At 40.5% G+C, this 23,275-nt stretch overlaps 1 protein-coding gene and 1 long non-coding RNA gene across 6 annotated transcripts in view; one reads left to right on the top strand and one right to left on the bottom strand.

The window, feature by feature from the left end:
* The window catches only part of SLC24A2 (solute carrier family 24 member 2), a 114,796-nt gene extending 103,375 nt beyond the window's left edge, over positions 1 to 11,421 (bottom strand). For 3 of the 4 annotated variants that reach the window (XM_040580227.1, XM_040580231.1, XM_040580230.1), the window contains exons 1-2: positions 11,323 to 11,421; positions 8,296 to 9,370 (exon numbers count right to left, since the gene is read on the bottom strand). In XM_040580227.1, coding sequence (XP_040436161.1) covers positions 8,296 to 9,228 — 933 coding nt within the window. In that variant the 5' untranslated portion in view covers positions 9,229 to 9,370; positions 11,323 to 11,421. Of the gene's footprint in view, positions 1 to 8,295; positions 9,371 to 11,133; positions 11,203 to 11,322 lie in introns of those variants that run through there. The other variant, XM_040580228.1, reaches the window with a different exon arrangement.
* Positions 11,422 to 11,524: 103 nt separating this feature from the next.
* LOC121081173 lies at positions 11,525 to 21,852 on the top strand. 2 transcript variants are annotated; one of them, XR_005825607.1, is made up of 4 exons: positions 11,525 to 11,641; positions 18,501 to 18,666; positions 19,082 to 19,188; positions 21,311 to 21,852. It is a non-coding gene; the product is annotated as an uncharacterized LOC121081173 (long non-coding RNA). The 2 variants fall into 2 exon arrangements; XR_005825606.1 differs by having other exon boundaries at positions 20,069 to 21,852.
* Positions 21,853 to 23,275: the final 1,423 nt, after the last annotated feature.

The following is a 23,275-nucleotide window of genomic DNA, read 5'->3' as shown; positions in this document are numbered from 1 at the left end:
CTTCGGATTTGCAGTTTGCCTGCAAGTGACCTGTGCAAAGAATGCAATTGCAAGAATTTCACATGCATAAATTTACAACAAAACCAAACTAAACCCAAACAATCTGATCTTCCTGTTTTCCCAAAAAGCAAAATAGAGCACTAACACTACTCTTTTGACTTAGGTCCTGTTATACAAAAGATGCTGCCTTCTCCTAGATGCATCATTAACTAATACTCACAAATATCTATTGCTGGATCATATGAGAAATAAACTATTTATTTAAATTACCTCCTGGACATCTACTTGTAATAAATAATCAGCAGCTCAGTGCCAGCTTGGATGATGAGGAAAAGACTGATTGTATGCTAACTATATAGAAGGGTAAGCATGTATCAATGTGCATAAAATTATATACATGATGAATCATACTCCTTTTACTAGGTACTTTGAACAGCATTTATCTTTTTCCACCACGAGCTACTGAGAAGAGGAACTGTGATTTCATACAACTATCTAAGCACCTAGTGTGACAAGAGACTGGATTATCATCTTGGTACTTTGGTATGAAAATTAATAATAGTTAACATTTGTGCCTGTGTTAGAACAATATGGACACAAGAGTGTTCTGTAAGAAGGAGTTCTTATTGACAGCCTAAATTTCCAGAATTTCGAAATGCACAGCTATGTATTACTAAGGCATTTGGATTGTGCTGATAAAGGAAGATAGTTATTTTCAAGAGAAGTACTTAAAGAGGGTTTATGGATTAAAATCACGAAACCAGTCACCTTTTTTTTTCTAAACCACCTGTATCTCACCTTAGATGCAGAACAAATGATCTGTGCCTAATAAACTCATCACAATTATCTGATTTCGTTCTATCTTGTCATTGTAGGTTCTAAAAAAGTTGCCAGTGCCAAGAAAGAATTTGAATCTCTGGTTTGTGCCAATAGAACTATTACTGCTGCACAGATTAATGGAAGCAGCCATTAAGTTAAACAATAAAAAGTGATACTTAAATAAGAGCTGGCTGAAATACAATGGAATATGGCTAATACAGGTTAAGGTAAAGGAAGCACCATTCTTTATTCTACAGAATTAGTAACACAACACTAGTCGTTTGCAGGTTAGGGAAAACATTGTAGACGACTGGAGAGAAATTAAGAAGCCTTATTCTGTAATAATAAAATAAACTTATATTAAAGTTTATTTTATAAATAGCAAAAAAGGTCATTAAATAGATAAGAGATGTCAAACAATTGTTCTAGGTATTACGGCTGTTAACTTATACTCATCTCTAATACATCTTCCCATCTGTCCTACACTTCATGTATAAAACACTTTTAATACTCATTCATCTTTAAAAAAGGTATTTTAAAGTATAAAACTTCCAGAGTTGCTTTGTCATCCTGACCATTACACTTTTCCACTTCTATCTCACTTTTTCTATAGGACTTTCTTCAGTATGGGCATACTATACATTATGCAGTAACAAAACCAAATTTATTATAATCTTGTTCTACAGTTACAAAAGCAAAATGCCCGAATTCTGAGAAACTATTTCAGAAAGAGAAAGGACCCAAAGGGGCTGCTTTCTCACCTCTACAGTTGGCAGTGGAAAACTTGACTCCTGCTAATATAACCAACAAAACCCCAGACCATTAACAGGACAGAAACACTTCATCAAAACTAATTTTCTTGCTTGTGACCCTGGTGGTGTAGTGCTGGCCGCCTAGGGAGTGTCACCACTCAGAAAGGCCAAGGCCACCCTAAAGTCAGCAGTGCCCAAAACATTACTGCACTGTGGCACCTCAGTTCTGCAACAGGCATTACTGCCCTAGGGCTGTTTCCACCACCCACATCCCACACTTCAGATAAGATAGGTACCTACACCTGCCTTTAAAAATACAGTGTCGAAGGCTCACTATTGCCTTTTCAAACAATGTCAGAAAAAGTAGGGGAGTCAGTTGTGCCTTACCACCCAAAACTTTTACATGATGAGTAAAAGTCCACATAAAGTGAGCACTGAATGTGAGACAGCTGTATATAATTGTGTAAAAGTTGAGCACTCTCATCACCAGAATCTGAAGAGCTTGTAAAAGCCACTGGATTTTGTTAAATATTAGTCTGAGAGATAAATCTTGAGAACTAGCTTGGGGAAAAAAGTAGAGGAACGTGGGTTAGATGGAAAGCAGTACCCTGCTGCTCCACCTGGGTCTGGTATTTCTGTGCAAGCCTGGAAGCAAAACTATGGCATCTGAAGATCTCTGTTTAAAAGTCAAGCTGCCTCAGAGTTTAAGTACCCTCAAGCAGGCAGATATTTTGAGTCTGGTATACTGATCTGGGGATTGAAATTCCGCCTGCAGTCTCCTGTAGCTCCCACATTCTGTCGAGGGTCTGGACCAAAGTACTCAAGACTGAGAGGACAGAATGAAAAACTTTTATGAAGTCCTCAGACCTTGGGATTGCATAATCCTCTCTTTGTACACCTTCTAGCACAACAAATTTATTCATGTCTGGAGTTCTTCTGAAATACAGCATGGTGAACATTTGCCAACACAGCTGGTTTCGTGCAGCCTCTAAAAAGTATCATCTGACTTCTTTTTCATTACATATGTTTTCTATTTTTAAACATATTGATGGATATGTTGTCCCTTTGCTGATAATTAAAGGTAGCACAGTTTTAGCCGCCTTCTTCCCAGCACAATTAGCAAGGGTTGCCTAATGAATCTTAGTGGATAGCCATGATTTAAGAGTATTTAATTTACACTGTATTTCCATGCCGTCACTTTTGGTTTATTACTGTGTACACACAAGCAAAACCAAGAAACTCAGTGGTGAAAATCACCATAATCATTGCTTTGTAGTCAATAAATAACTGACAGGCACTGAAATAAATTGAGAATAGTATCCATTTCACTGCACTAAGAATTGCATATACAAAGTATCAGCCTTCGGGTATGTCAGCAATAGCCCTAAACTGAAACAACAATGCTTGATACTCAAGGTGAATTAACTAGAAGTTACCGCTACTGGAGTAACATTAACACAGAAGCAACCTGAAAGTTTTTGAGATAATAAAAGCAGGTGAGTCGTAACACAAACCCAGGTTTTTATCAAAACAAAACATGGTACAAGGACAGTGATGATGCTCATGTTCCAAACGTACTTAAAACACAATCATCTTGAGTATGTTGATATGCAAGATCCAGATATGCACAGCTCTACATTCACACACACCACAGCTGTGAAAAGTCTGCAGAATAAGGCACCAATCTCCCTATGCACTATGAAACACTGCTTTAAAGTATCTTGTGTTGACAGTGAGAGAAAGGGTATTCTATAGATAAAGTTGCAGTTACTACGTCTGTGAATTCAACATGAAGCAGCCCTGAAAAAGAATCATTCAGGTGTTCACATCAACTACAAACTCAGACCTTTTGCAGATTCATTTTTCCTGTATGCATGCAGGTTGTGTTTTTCCTTAAACACACACATGTTAGATCACACAGTATAACAGCAACTGTGTGCGTGCGTGCAGTCTTAATACAGCCACCAAGAAGAGAAGTTCCTAAAAATACTGTTAACAGCCTTTCCACTAGAATGCAAATACTGCCATTAAATACAACATGGCAACACTTGGAATCAGTATAGAGCTTAAAATATCACACACAAGCTATTCAAGTTTCTTAACACAACAAAATTTGCAATAAAATAATGTCAAGCTATGTCTTGTTGGTAAAAATAGCTCATTTTCCAAAAGCAGTTCTCTGTAAATGTAGAAAAACTGTAACTGTCTTGTATATACCATAAGCTATTTATCTAAAATGGTACTGTTACTGAAACAGATGTCATTGCACAATATCCCCTGTGCCACCCACATTCTGTTCTCCCAGTTGCCAAACAGAACTGTTTTGAGTTATTTACTGAGCGATCAGATTCTGCAATGATCTCCATGGTACATTAAAGAAAAAAAAGTACTTAAAAATTTAAATGTAATTTCACAAGAGGTTTCATCATGATGTAATACATTCAACATGCCTTCACCAGTACAGACTGTGAAGAAAAGACTAAAAACTTAGCAGAAGGTCAAGTCAGTCTTATTTCTAAGAACTTTGTACATAGGTTTTTTTGCATTTTTCTCTTCCTGCCCATTATACTCAACTTCAAGCTTCTGCTTTTAAACATCTTCATTCAACCAAGGAAGATGTAGAATTAGTATCAAAGTTTCTTTCCCAGTCCTAAAAAAAATCTATTCTTTGTAGGATAACTACATAAAACCTAACAATCATGCCACAGAATGTTAGGCTGGAAGGGACTTTCGGACGTATCTGGTGGTGGGATCACACTACCTACAGTAACATCCATTCAAGACAGCCCATGGGGCTGGCTCAGTGTCACTTGTCAGTGACCCATCTTGGTCTGCATATGCCATATGCCACCATACATTGTAGAACTTAGCCATCTGTTTTTTATTCTGTCTTTTCATGATGTCTTGCTTTTTCATCTTTCCTCCCTTTTTCCATCATTGTCACAGTGATGTCTGGAATTTATCAGGATCAGATCACAGTCAGGCTTCCTTGATGGTGAGACAGGGCATGAGACTATCCACAGCTGAAACAGGACCTTGCCAACACACCCTGTGAACTCTAAAGGCAAAAAACTTGTAGTCTGTTCTCATTCGTGTCACAAAACTGTCACCAAAATTCAAGTTATCAGATTTGCTCAGCCTGTACCCTTTAAGAACCCAGACTGTATTTGTTTGAAAGCTTATGAAGGAAAATGGTGGGCACAATGAAATTTGTATCGAGAATTCTGTCTGCATTCACATCTGTACAAGTAACTGACACCCTAAAGAAAATAAGATCAGAAAATGTAGTTAAGTTTGAATATTCAGTTTTCTAGTCCAATGAAGTGCTTTCAGTCTTAAAAACAGGTAAGAGAGAAAGATCCAAAAGACATCTAGAGATATGTATGCATTCTAGCAACCCAGTGTATACAACTAGAGCGAATGACAGCTAAGCAGAAAAATAATTTCTTATCGAATAACTTTTTCTCATGGGAAATACTGTTCCTCTTGAGAATGCAGAACTTTCTTCAACCTTTCAAGATGACTGCTAATAAAAGTAGTGAAATTAACATTAAAATACATTTTAGTATCTTAAGAGGTTTTTAATCTGATTAGATTTTTACTCTTTGATACTTGTTTGCTAATAAGCCACCTAACCCTTCAACTATCCAGCTTTATGATGCCTTATTTAGACCTCTCCACTTTGTTGAGCTGCTTTCAGATTACTCACGAAGTCTTAAAGATAAATACAGCAGGCATGTTTTTCTAGCAGAACACTTGCCAGTTTGGCAACAGCAGAATCAACAGATAGGCAGAAGGAGTATCAGTTAGAGGGAAGAAAGTAATTTTCTACACACTTCTGAAAAAGGTCTTTCAAGACACTCTTATCACACCAATTCCAGAGAGCTGCCTAGCAGTTCTCTGCCTTGGGGTGGGGGTGGGGGAGGAGCGGGAAGAGGGGAAAAATTTCCATTAGCAACAACTGAGATCACAAATTCTGCATTTGATATACTAATTCGATTATACACAATTTTATTTTGCATTGACATAGCACGATCTTGATGACTAGAAGCAATCTAGGCTGACAGCTAACATTGTAGAAATTAGGCACACTTTGGCACCAAAAGCCATTACTATCGCTTCTGCAATAGTTATAATCCCCACCGGTCAGGAAATAAGCACCCATGTGCACTGGATTCACTACTAGGCACCGGATCTCACACTACAAAAACATTTCATCCTTCACTTTAGGCAATAACTTTCAAGCTGAAAATCCTATTTCCATCAGGCTTGTGACTACATGTCATGGGGGGGGGGGGGGGGGGGGAGGGGGGGAAGGGGCAGCTGGGTTTTTGTTTGTTTGTTTTAGGGTTTCTGTTTGGTTGTTGGGTTTTTTGTTATTTAAGAAGCAACAAAAACAATTATTTAACACCAGTCAGTAAATTAACACAACTTCAGCGAGATTCTTTCCAAAGAACATAATCTGTGACATTCCTACTATCAGAAAATCAGTTAATTCATCCAGCTAAATGCTTGTTCAACTGAACAGTAAAATATTTATTATGAATTATAAGTTCAAAGTGTTACCTGATTATTCAAAAACAGTTTTTCACAGCATTGGCTTACCGAAGAAATACATGGTCTGATACCTTCAGAAGTTATTTTCTCCAGGAAGCAGAAAATACATATTAGCTAAACTGCAACAAAATTAGAGTATCTCTTTCATCCCCCTCTACCCCCCAATAATTTACAAATTCATTATTTTATAATTTTAATTAACTTCAAGTTAATTCAGGAAAAATATATTCATGCAACATATGATACACAGCTTGTGTTTTTAGGAAAAGTAGCCGGTTTTCTGATTTTTAAATCCCTGTCTGAATTCTGCACATCTATAGTATGAATAAACTTGAAGGAAAAGTAATTAATACATCAAACAATAAATGAGTGTTCCTAAAGGTGTCTTTTAAAAATCAAGTCAATTTAGAGTACTTTAAACATTTACTATGTTCAATATGACTCACAAATAATTTATTCTTCTATCCAGTTGAAAATAATTGAGCACTTACCCTCGTTGTGTGTGTGTATATATATATATATATATATATATATATATATATATATACACACACATACTCTACCTTACCCTACAGCCTGGACAACCCAAGGCAGTTGCTTTTCACATTGACCATTGTTTAAGACCAGTTATAGATTCAGATCTTCAAATCCAGTTTATGAATAGATGAAGGTGCATTAAATGATTGTTTCATATACCATAGTCTCTTCCTATCACTACACACATTTAGCACAAACTGTCAATTACAATGCACTGTGAAATATTCCTTTATTTAGAGACCAACTAACGTAGTTAAAAAAGCCCTTAATTCACTAGTGCAAATAGTTTGTTAGCATTGACCTTCTCTTCATTCACTTGCCAAAATCCCAATTATGCATTTTGAGAAAGATGAAGATGAGCATGCAGATTTTGGACAAGGAATAGAACAAAAAGGAAAATATAAAAGAGTGAGTAAGCGCATAGGTGTTAAGCTTGGCCAGAAAAGTAAAAAAAACCTGAGAATTTTCTGGGTTTTTTGGTGGACTTTTTTGTGATTTGTTCTAAAACTGAAAACACATGTCCACACTGTTAAAGTATCAATCTCTCTCTTCAGTTAGGTATCAGTTCTCTGTAAATCCCAGGCAAGTAGCCCCTCTCTATAGTTACATGTGCTGCGTCTCTCTATCCTCCTGTTTATATGCCTGCACACTTAGAACAGTGGATTGTGTCTCTTCTGAACTACTCCTACAGGGCTATTAAATGAAAGAAACAAAATAGTGAATACTTCCCTCGTACTCTGAATAATTACTGGATAATAAAAACTTTTCTGATGAATAACCCTATTGTCGTATAAAGCCAGAAATTTCAATTTCAGTATTAAACATCCAATTAATACACTGCTACATACACAAGTCTTTATGGGTTCAGCTTCGTAAGTCCCTTAAATATAGCCTGCTTTAGTAAGAGAGCTGTTTAAAAGTTGGTAGTAACTGCTGAAGACCCACCAAGCCCTATGTGCAGAAACTCGCCTTCTCTACTTGTGGCCAGGTATTAGGCCAAAAGTTGGGTTGCTTAGTTGCAAATACTGTGAATGGGAAACCATCCTGCTTAAACAGAGGACCTCTGCTTTTTCCTATTGTGGTCATTGTTTCTCTCCAGACTTTTCTCATGCAACTGTCACTAATTGCAACTGGAAGTTAATACTGTATATCAGCATCAGTAGATGAAAAACATGTATAAAAATACCTTCGTATACTGTTCTGAGTGGTTTGCTCTTTTGAGGAAGAAAGTGCACTAAAAGTCTTTAAAAAGCCAAATGTTGTTACAAGATCCTCCCCAGATATTGTTACTGCTTAATCCAAAAACTTATGGAAAAAACAGCAGCTATATCTCAGGCCTCATTAATGTGCCAAAATGCTGAGTAAAGGTTTCTATCTTTTTGCTGGCATTTTTCCTTGCTTCCTGTGTGATTAGGATCATTCTGGAGTTAAAAGCTATTGATTTACAAGAATGCTACCTCATGTTTTATATTTTCGATCCTACCAGACTGATTAAACAAAAAGATGTTTTAGCAAAACATGGAACTGTTTTTATATTGCTTACTGTACTACACTAGGATCCTTATGATATAGGAGGGCTCAGCACTTACAAGGAGATTATTACACATACACTAATTAAAAATTGACCAACCTTTCCTTCAGCGTCTGCTGTTGTTACCTTCTCAACCTTGTTTCTGTTCAAAAATTTCTTCACCCATTCTTCTACTTGAACATTGAACTTCATGAAAGTCACATAGCAAAAATACGCTGTCAGGAGTACTAAGCTTTCCCACCACATGATGAAGTTATCCAGAAAAAAGATGATTAGCAAGATCAAGTCAACAATGTAAAAGGACACATCTCGAAAAAGTGGCCACCAAGTAAGGTTCAAAATCTCTCTAGAAAATAAAGCACACATTCCAATAACAAACAGGATATTGAACACGGCAGATCCCACTATTGTACCAATGCCAACATTGCTGTGGGATATAAACACTCCTATTAAAGATGTGAAGAGTTCTGGGGCTGACCCACCAGCAGCCATGAAGGTTGCCCCTGCCACATCATCAGATATGGCCAGTTTTTCAGTGATGACAGTCAAGGAAGGAACAAAGAACTCATCGCAGACTATGGCTAAGGCTATAAACATGTAAATCATTCCAATTATATGGAGGATCACGGCTCCCTTTCTTCTTTCCTCAAGAGAGAAAAGGTCCTCTGGGTACTCTCCCTTGACATGATCATCTGTTGCATTTTTGTGCTCAGCTTCGTATTTCATAGTATGTGGGTCTGGAGTGCCGTCTTCATTCTGTTCTGTGAAATCCAACAGAGTTCTTTGGCGCCCATGCACCAGCTTTTGGCTACCTAGGCTGCTGGCCAATGCCACGCTATGTGGTTCCATCTTGAAAAAGGCACTAATTGAAAGAGAGAAAGTACTAATGGCCACTACACTGACAAGAAGCCCTATAATTCGTATCAGTCTCAATTTTTTCCTAACATTCTGGTGCCGTCTGCAACCGAAGAGTGATTCCTCCAAACACCACTCTTCCAAGACACTAGCAACAGTTTTTTTCTGAAGAGCCATTTTGTGTTCTGTGTGAGATGCTGAGGGACTCAGATGGATTGTTCCTTCATACTTTTCTCCAGCTTTGAAGATAGAAGTGCTTTAAGAGTTTTCCTAGAATCAAGTACTTTTATTCTTCATAGGAAGTATTTTCTTCATTCATCTTAAAAGGACAAACAGGTATTATTAATATTAGTGAAACAGCCTGTGATTAGAACCTTCTAAATAGCATTTTACAGAACAAGTTAAATTTAGAATTTAAATCAGAATATTACCAACTCTAACACAAAACCCTGTCACATCCCATCAGCCACAGCAATGACATGTTTGTTTCAGCAGCACCCTGCAGATAATAGTCTACCAATACTCAGATTATTTTATGCCTCTCACATGTCTCTGACCCACTGCTCTCCTCAGTTGCTGACATAAAGTCCCAGTGGAAGGTAAAAACTGTCCCCAAGTGTTGTGTGAAAATGAAGAAACTACTATTTCAATGGATACACCAAAGATCGTTACTATTACCTTCTGTAATTACTTTCCACCACAGTCATGTAATTTTCAAATCCCAAATGCAGGGGCAATAATATATGAAAAAGCAATCAAAGTGCTAACAAGAGTCTCATCAGACCTTTAGGCAGCTGAGGCAGTATTAATTGAAACATTACACATGCACAGAGCAACAGCCATTGATATGTACGTAAAACAATACACTGTTGGAACAGAATCGAAATGAAGATCTAACACATCCACAGTTTCTTTACCTCCTCTGCAAAATTGACTCAAGTTTACACAGAGAACTCAGTGTGCTTCTGATTAGACCTAGGACATCAGCTTGGACTAGCTAGGACAAAATTTTAATTTGCTTCTGGCTTTGTTTCGGTTTATGTCATGTATTCAGTTATAAATGTAGGAAGTTACTAAGAATACCTATGTGTTGCGTATCTTTTAAAAGTGCTCCTTTTACAGACCCTTAAGAAAACAGTTTAAATTTACACACAAGTTGGTTATGAAACAAATGAAACATTGGGAAATTAAACTATGTGAGAAGAACTATGCATGTATGCCAGAGCTGAGCACATTAGATCAACAGCACTTCTAAAACAAGAAAAAAGCCCACTATGTAATAACAGGTGCTTTGGTTACTGAATTTGAAGAATATAAGTGATATAAAAAGTAGTTACATATGCACTGTGGATAATAAGTTTCATGTCATATGACACAAAATACAGGACACTTTTAAAGTAAAATTGATTATTAGTCCTTACTACTACAGTCAAAAAATACTTAGTTTGTAGTAATAGCTGAGTACCAAACAATCCATTTATCAGCAGAATACTGATTGTATACATAACTATATTCTTAAATAGAGAATTGCAACTATTACATGCAGTTATTTACATAAAAGTTATTGTCATGTGCAGTTTCTCCTGATTTTTGCGAACGGCTTCTGTACTAAGAAGGTGTCACAGAGACATACTCCCTCTGCAAGATGCAGCACCACAGTGGAGGTATTTTATTTTCTACCTTACAGTCACTGCTCACCGGACTGCCATAAACACATCAAGCAGGAAAGATACCGGAAAGGCACGGTGCGGAACTGGAGGCGGATGGGCCGGTCACCCCGAAACCGTTACAAATCACGGGAACGGCACGAGCGCCCGGGCCGCCCTCTGCCCCGAAACTCCCGCAGCAGCGTCGGGCCAGACCGCTCCCGCCCGCCGCGCCGCACGGCGCCGCACCGCGCCGCACCGCATCCCCTTCCCGCCCGCCGCGGACCTCGTCCCCCGGCGGAGCGGAGCGGGGCGGGGCGCGGCGCAGCCCCCGGCACCCCGTCCTCTCCGCCCCCCCCCCGCGGAGGTGCGGCGGCGCCTCGCCTAACTCAGCGCAATGTCGCACCGCTCCGCTCCGCACCCCTCCGCACCGCACCAACTTTTTTCCTCTCTGCAGCGGGAGCGGGTCCAGCCCCTGAGGGTCCCCCATCCCCGACCGCGGCCGGCTCGGCGCACGGGGCACCCCTTCGCAGCCGGGTGCCACCCACGGGGGCGGGCACTCGGGGAAGGGGGACCCCGCACCGCCGCCTCCCAACCCCCGCCCGCGAAAACCGGCGACGCTCACCCGGAGGCGCGTTGCGCTGCGCGCCGGACCGCGAGCGCTCGGCACGGGCACGGGCAAGGGAATGGGGACGGGAGGGGCGGCCACCGCCACGGCCCCACGCCGCGCCGCCTGCCGTGGGCGGTGGCACCCGCCCCGTCCCGCCCCTCGCAGGCGGGGCAGGCAGCGGCGCGGCCCCGCGCAGGGCGCCGCGGGGTCACCGCGCTCCCGCCGGCCGTTCGGTGCGCGGCAGGGCGAGGGGGAGGGAGGGTGCTGGGGGCGTGTCCCCTCTGTCCGGGGTTAGCTGGTGCAGATCGATCGAGGTAAAATTCTGACAGAGGTGGTAAGTCTCGAGGAGGGGGGTAGCCTTAAGAAGGAGAGGTCCTCTGGTCAAAATTTCCTTTATTCCGAATGTTTACCGAAGGGGAACTGGGAAATGAAGGAAAAGGATGTCACATTTCGGTTTTCATTTTGAGGAAGTCAGCGTGTCCACTCTAAAGTTATTAACCACCATGAATTTACCCATGAAGAGAAATTTCTTCAAACCACCTTTCTAAGTTGCCACAGAAAACAGTAAGGATGTGCTGAACACCCCAGGAAACAGGAAGTTCTTAGCCAGAACTGCCCCTTTTTGCTGTGGTCTCCATCTTTCAACATAAATATTTTCCCAATAAATTGTGCTTCATTAAGAAATTGCTTCATGGTTCAAATGCAACTGTTACAATGCAGCTCTTCCATAGCTAATTCTTAGTGCTACGCTTTTGAAATGCCACTTATACTCCTACTCTGTGCCATTCATTGTTAGAAAAACTCACGTGCCAATCTGTGGATAGACTGAAGTAATCTACCGTAGGTGGGCCAGCACCCCAGTAAGGCCCTCACTGGGTCTGGGCAGCTGGGGAAGACCTCCAAGTGGAAATCCCTGAAAAATGCAGAGCTCAGGTGAGAGCAGGGAGATTCAGATGAAATGGATGGGACAGTGCTTGAGATCTGGGAAGAATCTGGTAAAAAAACTCCCTAGCACTATTTCTTCTTTCAGTGTGTCCTGGTTTCGGCATTCACATTCCAAAAAAGTTTACTGCAAATGGTGAACTCTCAGTTTCTTTGGGCTAAAGAATAACTTTGGTTTTTACACCTTCTCCTTTGTTTTGAACTGTTGGTGCTTAATGAAGAACACAAAAATGCAAAGGTTTTTATTAAGTGATAAACATGGACCTTGTAAGTATCTTAAAAATTATAATCAGGATATGACATGAAAAATAAGGATAGCCTGGGTAGGCCTGGGTTGCATAGTCTATTTGCATCTTCACACCAGCTGTTTGCAGCATCTGGGCCATTTGAGTTGCCTCAGTGTTGATTTGAAACCCGTAAGTTCTTCTAAAGAGTTGTAAAATATCAAAACCAGATACACCGAAACACAATAGGCATCTTAAGAGACTATGTGGACATGCAAGGGATGCAAAAGGTTCAGAAGCTGTTTCCAAAATTTCAACAGTTTCCAGTGAGAGCCCTGGTTGCCTCAGACACACAAAGTGCCCTTCAAAGCCAGAGTTTGCACAGGTGGTTCACATTTATTTCACATTACACATTGAGAAGTTCTCGTTAGTGTCTGGCAGCTGATAGAGGGTGCCTGTTGATTACCCAGATTTGTATTGTTTAGGCTCAGGATGATGCAAAGAGGTGTGGAGATTGTTTTAACAATCTTTCTAGAGCCGCCACTTAGAAAAGAATCAGTATAAATGCAGATTTACTGTCTGTATCTGTGCATGCAAGACAGATGAAAGTGGCTACATCTCAAATATCCTACCTGTGCCTGCTGTGCAGTGATTAAAGGTAAGTGGGCTTATGTGATTTCTTGTGCCTTGCAGTCTGTGAGAAGTTGCCACTTGAGAAAGATACCTAAAAGATGCTTTCAGAGCTTCACAGTTGGCCAGAGGTAGGCAGGGAGGTGTGTGTAGTACCCCACCTTCTATCAATTTTTGAAAGACAACTGTAAGCAGGTGATTTTTGCGAATGACCACAGGGAGAAAATGTAAAAAGTTCCCTATAATTATTTTATAATATCCCCCTATAATTACATTATCTAATAACCAAATGTCTATGTATCTCAATGATAATATCCATTTCTCTGTACTTGAAATTATTTTTCTCCCAACTATAAGCATGCATTGCAAGTCGAGGACAATAAAACCTGTAACAAGAATGATGTGGCTCACAAATGGGTATCTCTACAATAACAAGCGTTTTGAATCAGCCAACTTGTTCTCATGTACATGCTGCATAAAATGATGACAGAAACAAAAAAACCTTGGTTAAATTTGTATAAGGAGGATAACTAGCGATAAAATAAATTTCATATTCTTCTCACAAAATTAAACGTCAGAGCATATCCTGGTTAAATACAGAATAATTAGATTATTTGAGCAGCCTTCGGCTTAGATCTGGTTCTATGTTTCTGTTCTTAAGTGGGGAGAGAAGAGGGCTGCTAAGTACTTGGACATTTGTACATACAGCTAGGTTTTCATTTCTATATATGCTTAATGTGTACTTTTTAATAGCTTATATGTAGTTTACTGCACTGTGTGTTATGAGCCCTCTGAAATTATAAGCCACTCTTCTTGACCACCTCCTATTTTCAGGAAGCTCCATGAAGTAGAACTTTTTTTTTTTTTTTTTTTTTTAACCAGTATTTCCATTTGGCTCTTTTTCTGCTCTAAACCAACTTGGTAAAAACAAGCATAGAAGAGTCTTTTGTGAAGGAGAGGGAAAGAGAAGGGAACCAAATGAAAAATCCTGCACAACATCTCTAAGCACCACAGCAGTACCTTATAAAGCTTGAAGATACAGTTGATGAGGAGGTTACCATGACTACAGAGGCGGCATATTTGAATGGAAATTGATGTTAAGCTTTTAAATGCTAATTGCAGCTGGGAAGAGGTGACATCTGAAGTATCAAAATTATTTCAACACTTTGCAGTGTATAACAAGTGAAAGACTGTGAAAGAGTCTTTCTATGACAACATAGAGTTAGATTAATACACGGTGGTTTTGGATGGGATGGAGTAAATTTCCTTCACAGTAGCTAGTATAGGAGTATATTGTGGATTTCTGCTAGAGACAGTGTTGGTAACGCAGAGATGTTTCAGCTATTGCTGAGCAGGGCTTACCCTGACCCCAGGCCCTTTCTGGTCCTCACCCCACCACACTGATGAGCAGGCAGGGGGTGTGCAAGAAATTGGGAGGGGACACAGCCGGGACAGCTGGCCCCAGCTGACCAGAGGGATATTCCAGACCATATTATCTCATACTCAGCATATAAAGCTGGGGGAAGAATAAGGAAGGGGGCAATTTTTAGAGTGATGGCATTTTGTCTTCTCAAGTAACCATTATGAGTGATGGAGCCCTGCTTCCCTGGGGATGGCTGAGCACCTGCCTGCCCATGGGAAGTGGTGAGTGAATTCCTTGTTTTGATTTGCTTGTGTGCACAGCTTTTGCTTTACTTGTTAAACTGGCTTTATCTCACCCATCAGTTTTCTCACTTTTACTTACTCTTCCAATCCTCTCCCCCATCCCACTGGGTGAGAGTGATAGAGTGTCTGTGTGGTCCTTAGTTGCTGGCTAGGGTTATATAATGACAGTCCTCTTTGGTGCCCAACGTGGAGCTTGAAGGGTTCGAGATAACAACAGGTTTGATTGAAATGTGCTAGTCTGAATTTATAGTTGTTAGTGCTGTTTAGCTATTGATGGGCAGGCTCCTGTGCTTGCCATGGGGCTTGCTTGCCCCACTCTATATTAAGTGCTTGAGTGGCTTCTTTTACTTTTGCTGTTTGCTGTACTGCTGCATCGCTTATCATCTCACTGTGCTGTGCCTGGGATCATTTTGATAACAGCAATGGCGATGCACCTGAGCTGGCAGATGGCCAGGGCATCACAGCTGCTTCTGTGCTGCTGTACTGGACAGGCTGGAACCCCGTTGTGAACTCAAGTCAAAGGGATTGTGACCTGTAGATGAGTCCACATGGGAACAGGACACCCCAGAGTGTCTGTGTTAGTGGTTATGTCCATGCCGCAGCAGGTATACCTCTGAAGGAATTGTGGCCCCAGGAAGTTTGTTGAAGGTACACCTTAGAGCATCAGTGGCTGTAAGTAAGTCCGTGCTGCAGCAGTACACCTTGAGGCGATCCATGGCAATGCATGAAGTTGTTCTGCAGCACCTCAAAGCGCGTGGCCATGAACAGGCCCATGAGAAAGCAGGTATACCCCTGAAGAGACTGCAGCCAGGGGTAAGGCCATGTTGGAGCAGGTTCACTCCTGGAGGGACTGTGGCTGTGGGTAAGGACCCATTGCTTCTTCTTCCCCCAGCTTTATATGCTGATCATAACTTCATGTGGTGTGAAGTATCCCTCTGGTCAGTTGGGGCCAGCTGTCCCAGCTGTGTTCCCTCTCACCTCCTTGTGTACCCCCAGCCTGCTCACTGGTGGGATGGGGTGAGGAGCAGAAAAAGCTTTTATTTGGGAAATAAAAGGTTAACATATACACAATGTTAGAGTCCTCACTAGAGTCAAAACTGTAAGTGAAAATGGAATATAGACCAGTATCACTGTGTAACTACTGCTATGCCACCAACATAAAATTAGACTTAGGGCTTTAGCTGCAAAAGATGCAAAAGGTGAGCTTTACCTTCAACTGTAAGCATTGGCTTACTATTTCACCTCAGAGATCATCTGTTTTTTCCTGTTTCATTTGCAGTGGGTTAAATTCTACTTGCTGACACATGCCTTTTAAAGCAGTCTTGATACCATTACCATATGCCATGACCAGCTGAGGTGCAAATTTACATTTTTTAACATATGATTGATTTGAAAAGCTTTGTGAGTTTTTGAGTTTTTTTTTTTTAATATGTAAGATGAGAAATGTAGACGCTTGATCTGTGTTCTGTGTGGTTACAACGAGCACTGTAAACACCTTTATTAAGGAGGCTAAAGCTAACTGCTTTTCTGATTCCAGTTTCTACTAGTGAACACAGTGATAGGAAGCTATAAATTCAGTCTATTTGTAAAAGACAAAAGCTTTTTTAGCCATGTTTGTAGAGCACTAAATAACATGTTTTTCTAATGTAATGCCTAAAATACTAGTTAGGCATATGGCACCTGTAAATGTTGTCACCAAAGCATACCAGTCTATTTAAAGGACAGCTTCCTTCAATGAAAGTACACACCTTCTTTATCTAGGCTTGAGAGGTCCAAGTCAGAGTAAAGCCACCACAGCCTAACAGCTAGTGATAAAACAGAAGAAAATACTGTATAGGATATCATTACTGAAATCCACTTAAAATTCTGGGTGTATTATATCCAGCTGTTTATTTTTACTTACAGGGTAATAGCACTTTCCAAAAAACAGCAGGACGGAGCAACATGACTTTCTCTGTCCTATGCCTTTCTCTTTCAGGCATGATAATTTCTTCCTCTGCACTCCTTGTACCTAAGTGCTGTCATGTAACTGCAGTGAGCTGCCCTGAAGTCAACGGGAGTGCTTATTTTGCTGTGATCTGTGGGCTTATTTGTAAGAACACCTGCAAGCTGGCAAGTCAGCAGCCTTAGGAACAATTGCTGGTTTGGTAGATGAGCTTCAACACCCTTGCCAATTTCCCAGCAGTTTCATATACCAAGTTGCTTGGAGCCTCAGCTTGAAACCCTCTGCTCCCTGTGACCGGCAACACTTAGGAGTGTCAGGGATGGAGGTCAAACTTGGTGTTAGCTGCAACTCAGATTTCTTACACATTGTCCAGGCAGAGCTGGAGCAAAATGTCTCCCACAGACCATACTCCTCTCACAAATTAAAGTGTCTTTATTACTATACCACCACACAGTAATTACCTTTTTCTTCATTTTTTTTTTATCCTTATGTTCAGCCTTCTCATATTCCTTGCACCTGATGAATTGCAAGATACTTGTCTTCGTCTCTGCAGTAATCTAGTTTTCAAGTAATCCCCACCCTCGTTGAATCTTTCAGGGAGGTAATGTAAATTAAAAACTGTCCTCAGTGAGATGTGAAATGGTGAGAATTTCTGAAATAAGAGTTACAATTTGTTGATTAAGTAACTACGCACAGAGCTGGTGTGCAGACAAGGCAGAATGAAAGAAAGAAAGATGACAAAAACAGTTTAGGACTGAAGTAAATGCTAACCCCTTGTCATTTCCGGTTAAAGGAAAGTCATGGAGTCATTTCCCTTTTACATTGCTAGGTCCTTCTGTGCATAGTACCAATTAGCATTGCTCAGTTAAAAAGTCCTGCACACATGCACTGTAAGTGCTTATACTATAGATTAAACATGCTCAGGTCAACAGATCAGAGACCCCACGTGTCAGCAGTTTCAAAATTTTCAGTGGTTGCAATAGAAACAAAAATCTTCAAAGAATAGCTGACATATTGGACTTCGTATTTGGTAGTGGTCATGGCACTGAGTCATGCTATATTGAATTTTAGAGTAAGATCAAAAGAGTGGTTTAAAGCAGCACCACAAAATTAGTCCAATCAACTGAAAAAAACCCAGACCTTTCAAACTGAGAGAATATGGAGTCAGAACATAAAAGGAAAGTTGGAACTGAAATAAATAGATGTTTTGAGAAGCTTTCAAAAGACAAGATACCGAGTTTTTTTCAAATGGAAGACACTCTATCACAAAATAAATAATTAAAGTATATGTAATCTTCCTGCATTCGTTAAGAGATTTTTACAGAAATTCATCCCAAAGCCTAGCCAAATTTCCCAAGCTTACAAATTGTCATTCTGTAGGATAATCCTGATCACAGAAGAAGTGAAACAGTCTTTTTGGTGTACAGCGGTAGCCCATTCTTAAGGAACAGACAAATGAAACAGACCAACATAGCAGTTCAAGAGAAGCAGCAAAGAATGATTTTATACCATTGGGATTTAAGAGAAAATACAATAATGGGATCTGAAATTAACTGTATCAGGTAGTTGGGTTTTTTTAAATCCAACTTGATTATGATGCAGTTTAATGCACAGGCAAAAATAAGAATAAACAAATGAGACATAATTTGGAAGGTGGCTTAAATATTCAAAAAGCTGAAATGCATCACCCATTAGACGTTCTAAAGGTCACTGTAACATGTTCATTATATTAAGAACAATTTAAGAAGACAGATTAAATTACTTGATCTGTTTGGGTTTTTTTCCAGATATATGACCCGTAATGCTGAGAACCTCTGCTCTATGTCAGATCTAAAAGATGTTGACTTTTGCAGCTGTCTCCAGCTTGGACCACCAGCATCAGTTCCTGCAGAATCTGAACATTTCCCTCCAAATACCAAATGGCCAGTGCCACCTTGAATACAATCACCACTGGTCAGTATTTGATGCTGATAGTGCTGGAAAGCTGCTGCTCAAACTTGCTTTTCCATTGCTTTCAGACAGATTTGGACTGTCTGATTGACTGTACTGACTTGTGACAGCTGGCTTTATCTCTTTGTGTTTAAGAGACATGAAATTACATATAAATTATATTGTAAACTTCTTAGTGTGTGACGAATTGTATTCCATTTAGCTCTATTTTAATGCCAAAAATGAGTAACACTCTTCACTGGTTTCTGTAATCACTGGAAAAGAGCAGATCTCACAGTAAGTGGTATGCACCATGCCCCAGGTCAGAGAAGATTTAATATGTACACACAGAGTTAAAATTAATACTATACTATAAAGATGGTATAAAATACACGTTGGCTTCTATTTAAACTTAGTACTCAAGATTTGTATTTTTCAGCACCAGCAAGAGGAGCAAAACTAAAGACACTCTTGTGGTTTATGAAGACTTTATCACATACGTCCATGATCACTTCTGCACATGGAAGTCCATTTCATAAGAAACAGGTATGACATCAGTCATTATCGGGTATTGACTATGCAGTATTTCTTTTGGTGAATGAATAGTTTTAAAGTTGATAGTGGACTATAGCAACCTTAGGTCCATCATTTTAGCTAAACTTGAAAAAAGTCTGAGGAGATGAAGGTGGGACTGATCAGTGCTATCACGGGAACTAAGGTTCAAGCCAGGATTACACCGCAGTGGGAGAAAGGAGAGTGCCTTTACAGACTTTTTGACAGTGGTGATGTTGCAGCTGATGCTTCTAGGTCAGGCTCTCAACAAAGTAAGAGAAAAGTGATTCACAAAACTAGCAGACAACATTTTGCACGCAAGCTCTGGTTCAGGTTTGAAATAGCAGCTTTTCTTAATATGGTCTGTATAAAGAGTTCGAGTCACAAATGCTCAGGGTTAAGAGCATCTGCTTGCTTGCATCAGGACATAGAAGTCTGCCTCTGCAGACTGCCTGTGGGGCAACAAGGCAGGCAAGAAAGGGAAGCGGTGCCTTCTGGTACTCTCCACCTGCCCGAGGGTCCCTCTAACATGTCCAGGTAACGAGGGTCCATGCAACTTGTTGCTCTCCCTAAACATGCAGAGCAAATGATTGCCAACCCTTTGCGGGTCTGCAGATGGTTCCAGTCATCTTGCTGTCATAGAGCAAGAGAAGAACCTAAAATTTGACAGAACTTCTTCAGATACCACAGCATGTTTTGAGATGAAAGCTGTATCTATTTCCTGAAGCTTTCTTACACACAATTTTGGCATTTCTTTAGGAAAAAGGGGTTGGGAATCAGTGTGGTGATACACAGATATTTAAGAACAGTGTTACTGATTGTCATGCCTCTACTGGGCAGATGTCAAGCAGGCCAGCCTATGGTTTTTTCCCAGCAATTAGTTTATTGTCAGATCTTCTTGGAAGAACCGTGAATGAACAGAATACCACATTAAGTGGCAATTTTGCATGATTTGGGGAAAAGAGTGGCTGCGTGCCAAGATTTCGTGTGCCTCAGCTCAAGTGAAAGACTGAAAATCCCTCTGGACAGAAGAAAGGCAAATTGCAAATCTACTTTTTTTGGACAAATTCCTTCCTTTTGTCCTTTAAGGGGACATCCTCATTCATTCATGTGTGGCAAGAACCTGTAGGGTCAAGCAGTTCAACACTGGCATTCAGGCATAAAGCACCGGGTCTGTCATTACTTGTAGCTGCCCAGCATGTGGATAAGAGATATGTATGGCCTTTGCTAGCATGAGCATTGAGGCTTCATGGTTTGCATAAAAAATTACTTCTCCAAACCTTATCTTTTGCATACAGGCTGCTTGTTGTGTTCTACCAATGTGCAATGTACAGATGCACCAATGCAAAAAGGTTTGGTACTGGCAGAAGCATTGTTTAGCAAAGGCTGTACCTTACTACAGGAACATTTTGGGGAGGAATGCTAGGTGTGAGACCTAAGCTCGTGCTGGAGACATGCAGGGCTGAAAGTCGCTTGGGTCACTGGTCACTGCAGGAGTTTATACAGTAAATAAAGGATTAAAGAGTTTTAGGTGCCTTCAGGATGAATCCGGCTCCACTTGTGTGGGCTTGCTGGCAAAACTTAAAAGCCACATCTACTTTGGCAATTTTTTTACCTCTGTGAGTGATTTCTACCACCGCATAGAGGACTCAGGAGATATGTTTTGTTTTATTTCATCTGTGCCCTAGCTAGTCCAATAGTTCAAACTGGATGAATCAGTCATGGGATTTACCTAAATTGTCAAGGTTTTGTGGGGTGTCTGAAATCCTGCCAACCTAGTTGTAACTCATTTGTATCCCAGCTTGATGTTTTATTGTTAAACTGCTGATCAATACATTCTAAAGACCAATGTTAAATATGTAGACATGTTACACTCTTTGTCATGGAGGCATGCTATACTTATCTTTAAAGTTCATTTCCCAAAACTTTATAACAGAAATAAATGTTTTATCTTAATAAATCAACACACTTCAGTGCCAAACAGTCTCTCTCTGCTCTCCAACAGAATTACATTTCACATAAATAAGCACAGCACATGTGCCATGAGTCTCAGAGGGGAGTAAAAGCAAGTAAAAGCAAGGAGAGAGATACGACCAGGGTGCTTCCCCTTTCACAGCAGTGCCACACGCGTAGAATGAAATGGAGACTGAAGCAGGAAATGCCCCATAGAAACTGCAGCTGAGCTGCCAGAAGGTCTTGCACAGCTCATCTTGGGACAGCCTTGTCAGACAGAGCTTCTGGGGCAGTCATGAGGATCCACAGGAGGCTGAGCACCCCCAGTTGGTGCAGCCCACAGGTGCATGCCCTGCAGCGGGGAGGCAGGAGGCAGAGAGGACCCCTGCTCCCCAGTTGCTCCTTGCCGGTGTGGAGGAGCTGCCTGGCCCATGGCTGTTGCATGGCATGTTGGAGACCCCCTTATGTGGATGGACATGGCTCTCGTGACCTGTCCTGCTGCTATGAAGTCCTGGAGGTGGGGCTGCATGTTTTCGAACACCAGTGATGACAGATTGTTCCAGGCCCCAAAGCTCTGGAAGAACACTTGTTTTTCTAAGCAATAGTTCAACCGTTACAGTGGACGTCCGTGGGATTTCCTAATTTCTTTAAAGCTTCAGCTCCCAACATCATACCTGTTTTTCCAAAGCATATTGCTACTAAACATTTTATAGCATGCACTGTCAAATACATATAGTCAGTTAACTAATTAAGCTTTCTAAACCTTTTCATTTGATCTCTAAGTAGCTCATTCAGTTGCTGGCACTTTCAGGAGGTGAGCTACATTGATAGGGGTGTTGCTGAATTTGGGCTTTCCCATGGGCAATATCTTCATGTCTCTCCCATCTCTTCATGTCTCCTTTCCCGCTTCCTTCTGAAAACAAGGGTATCAGCTATTCTATTGATCAGTCTGTGTGAAGCTCCTATGGTTTCCAACCACTATTTTCCATCATAAATATATAAACATGTGACAGCTCCTGTAACTCCAAATACAGGAGTTTTGTTTTTTCTTGGGTGCAGCTTTGTCCATTTTTCATAATGCTGTGAATTCCCATTTTCAAACTGCGGTCACCAAGTAACTCTGTAGTGGCAAACCATGATTTAGTGATGCTATCTTACCATTTGACAGTCCACACTATCTTCAAAGTCTGACATCAAATGCCATTTTAGGTGGCTGCTTTATTATTTTTTATTTCATTTTCCACTAACCTGTTGAATTATTTTCAGCAGGGTCTGACAATTACAAAATCTACCTTCTGTGGCAGTTACCTAAGCTGGTGACTATTATACAACATCCCGCTGTCAGGCATCATCAGTTGTATAGTATCTGGCAAGAAAGGCTTTGATAAACAGTCATGTATAGTCTGCTATCTGTTTTCTAGCAAAGCAGTATTTGAGATGTTAAAATAATAATGCAATTCCCAGTCAATAGAACACAAATTCTGTAAAGAGGCCAATTTTTTTCTGATCAATTTAAACATTTTTGGTGTTGGCTTAGCCTGTGCCATTGACACAGAGGACAAATTTTAATGTTTTTGTTGAAAACGGCGTAGTTGGATGAGACCTTTCACTTTAGTAATAGTCGTGCGACATCAGCTGTGTTTTGAGTCTTGCTTTTACAGAATAGAGGTTTCTTTCTGTGAATACGAAAAGAAAAAAAGACTGTATTTGCTAACTTAAAAGAGCAGAAAGTTTATTTTTTCCTCCTAGCCAACAAAACTGCATTGCTTTACCTAGCACACAGGAAGGAATCAAGAAAGGGAAATGACATCTAGGAAATAATTTCAGAGACAATGTTTAACACAGAATGCATCTTCAGCTCCTGATTATGAAGGTGATTACTGCTTTGGCCCTTTTAAAAATATATCCCCTACATGTGTATGATGTTCCAGTGCTCATGTGCTTTTCTAGCTTCGTGATTAAGAAAGCAAACTATTGCCTATATGAGCATCACAGACAACAGGATGGTGACTGGGTATTCCTACCATTCACATAGTCATATACATTTAAAGGGAAAACCAGAAAGAATATTTGTCAAGAATTCCATGAGACTTGTGGCATGAATTGGATGCTATGAAATTTTAGCCAC

Source organism: Falco naumanni, chromosome Z (genome assembly GCF_017639655.2).
Source record: "Falco naumanni isolate bFalNau1 chromosome Z, bFalNau1.pat, whole genome shotgun sequence".
Lineage (NCBI taxonomy): Eukaryota > Metazoa > Chordata > Aves > Falconiformes > Falconidae > Falco > Falco naumanni.
The sequence above is the reverse complement of the archived record's forward strand: the minus strand, read 5'-3'. Positions and strand labels throughout refer to the sequence as shown.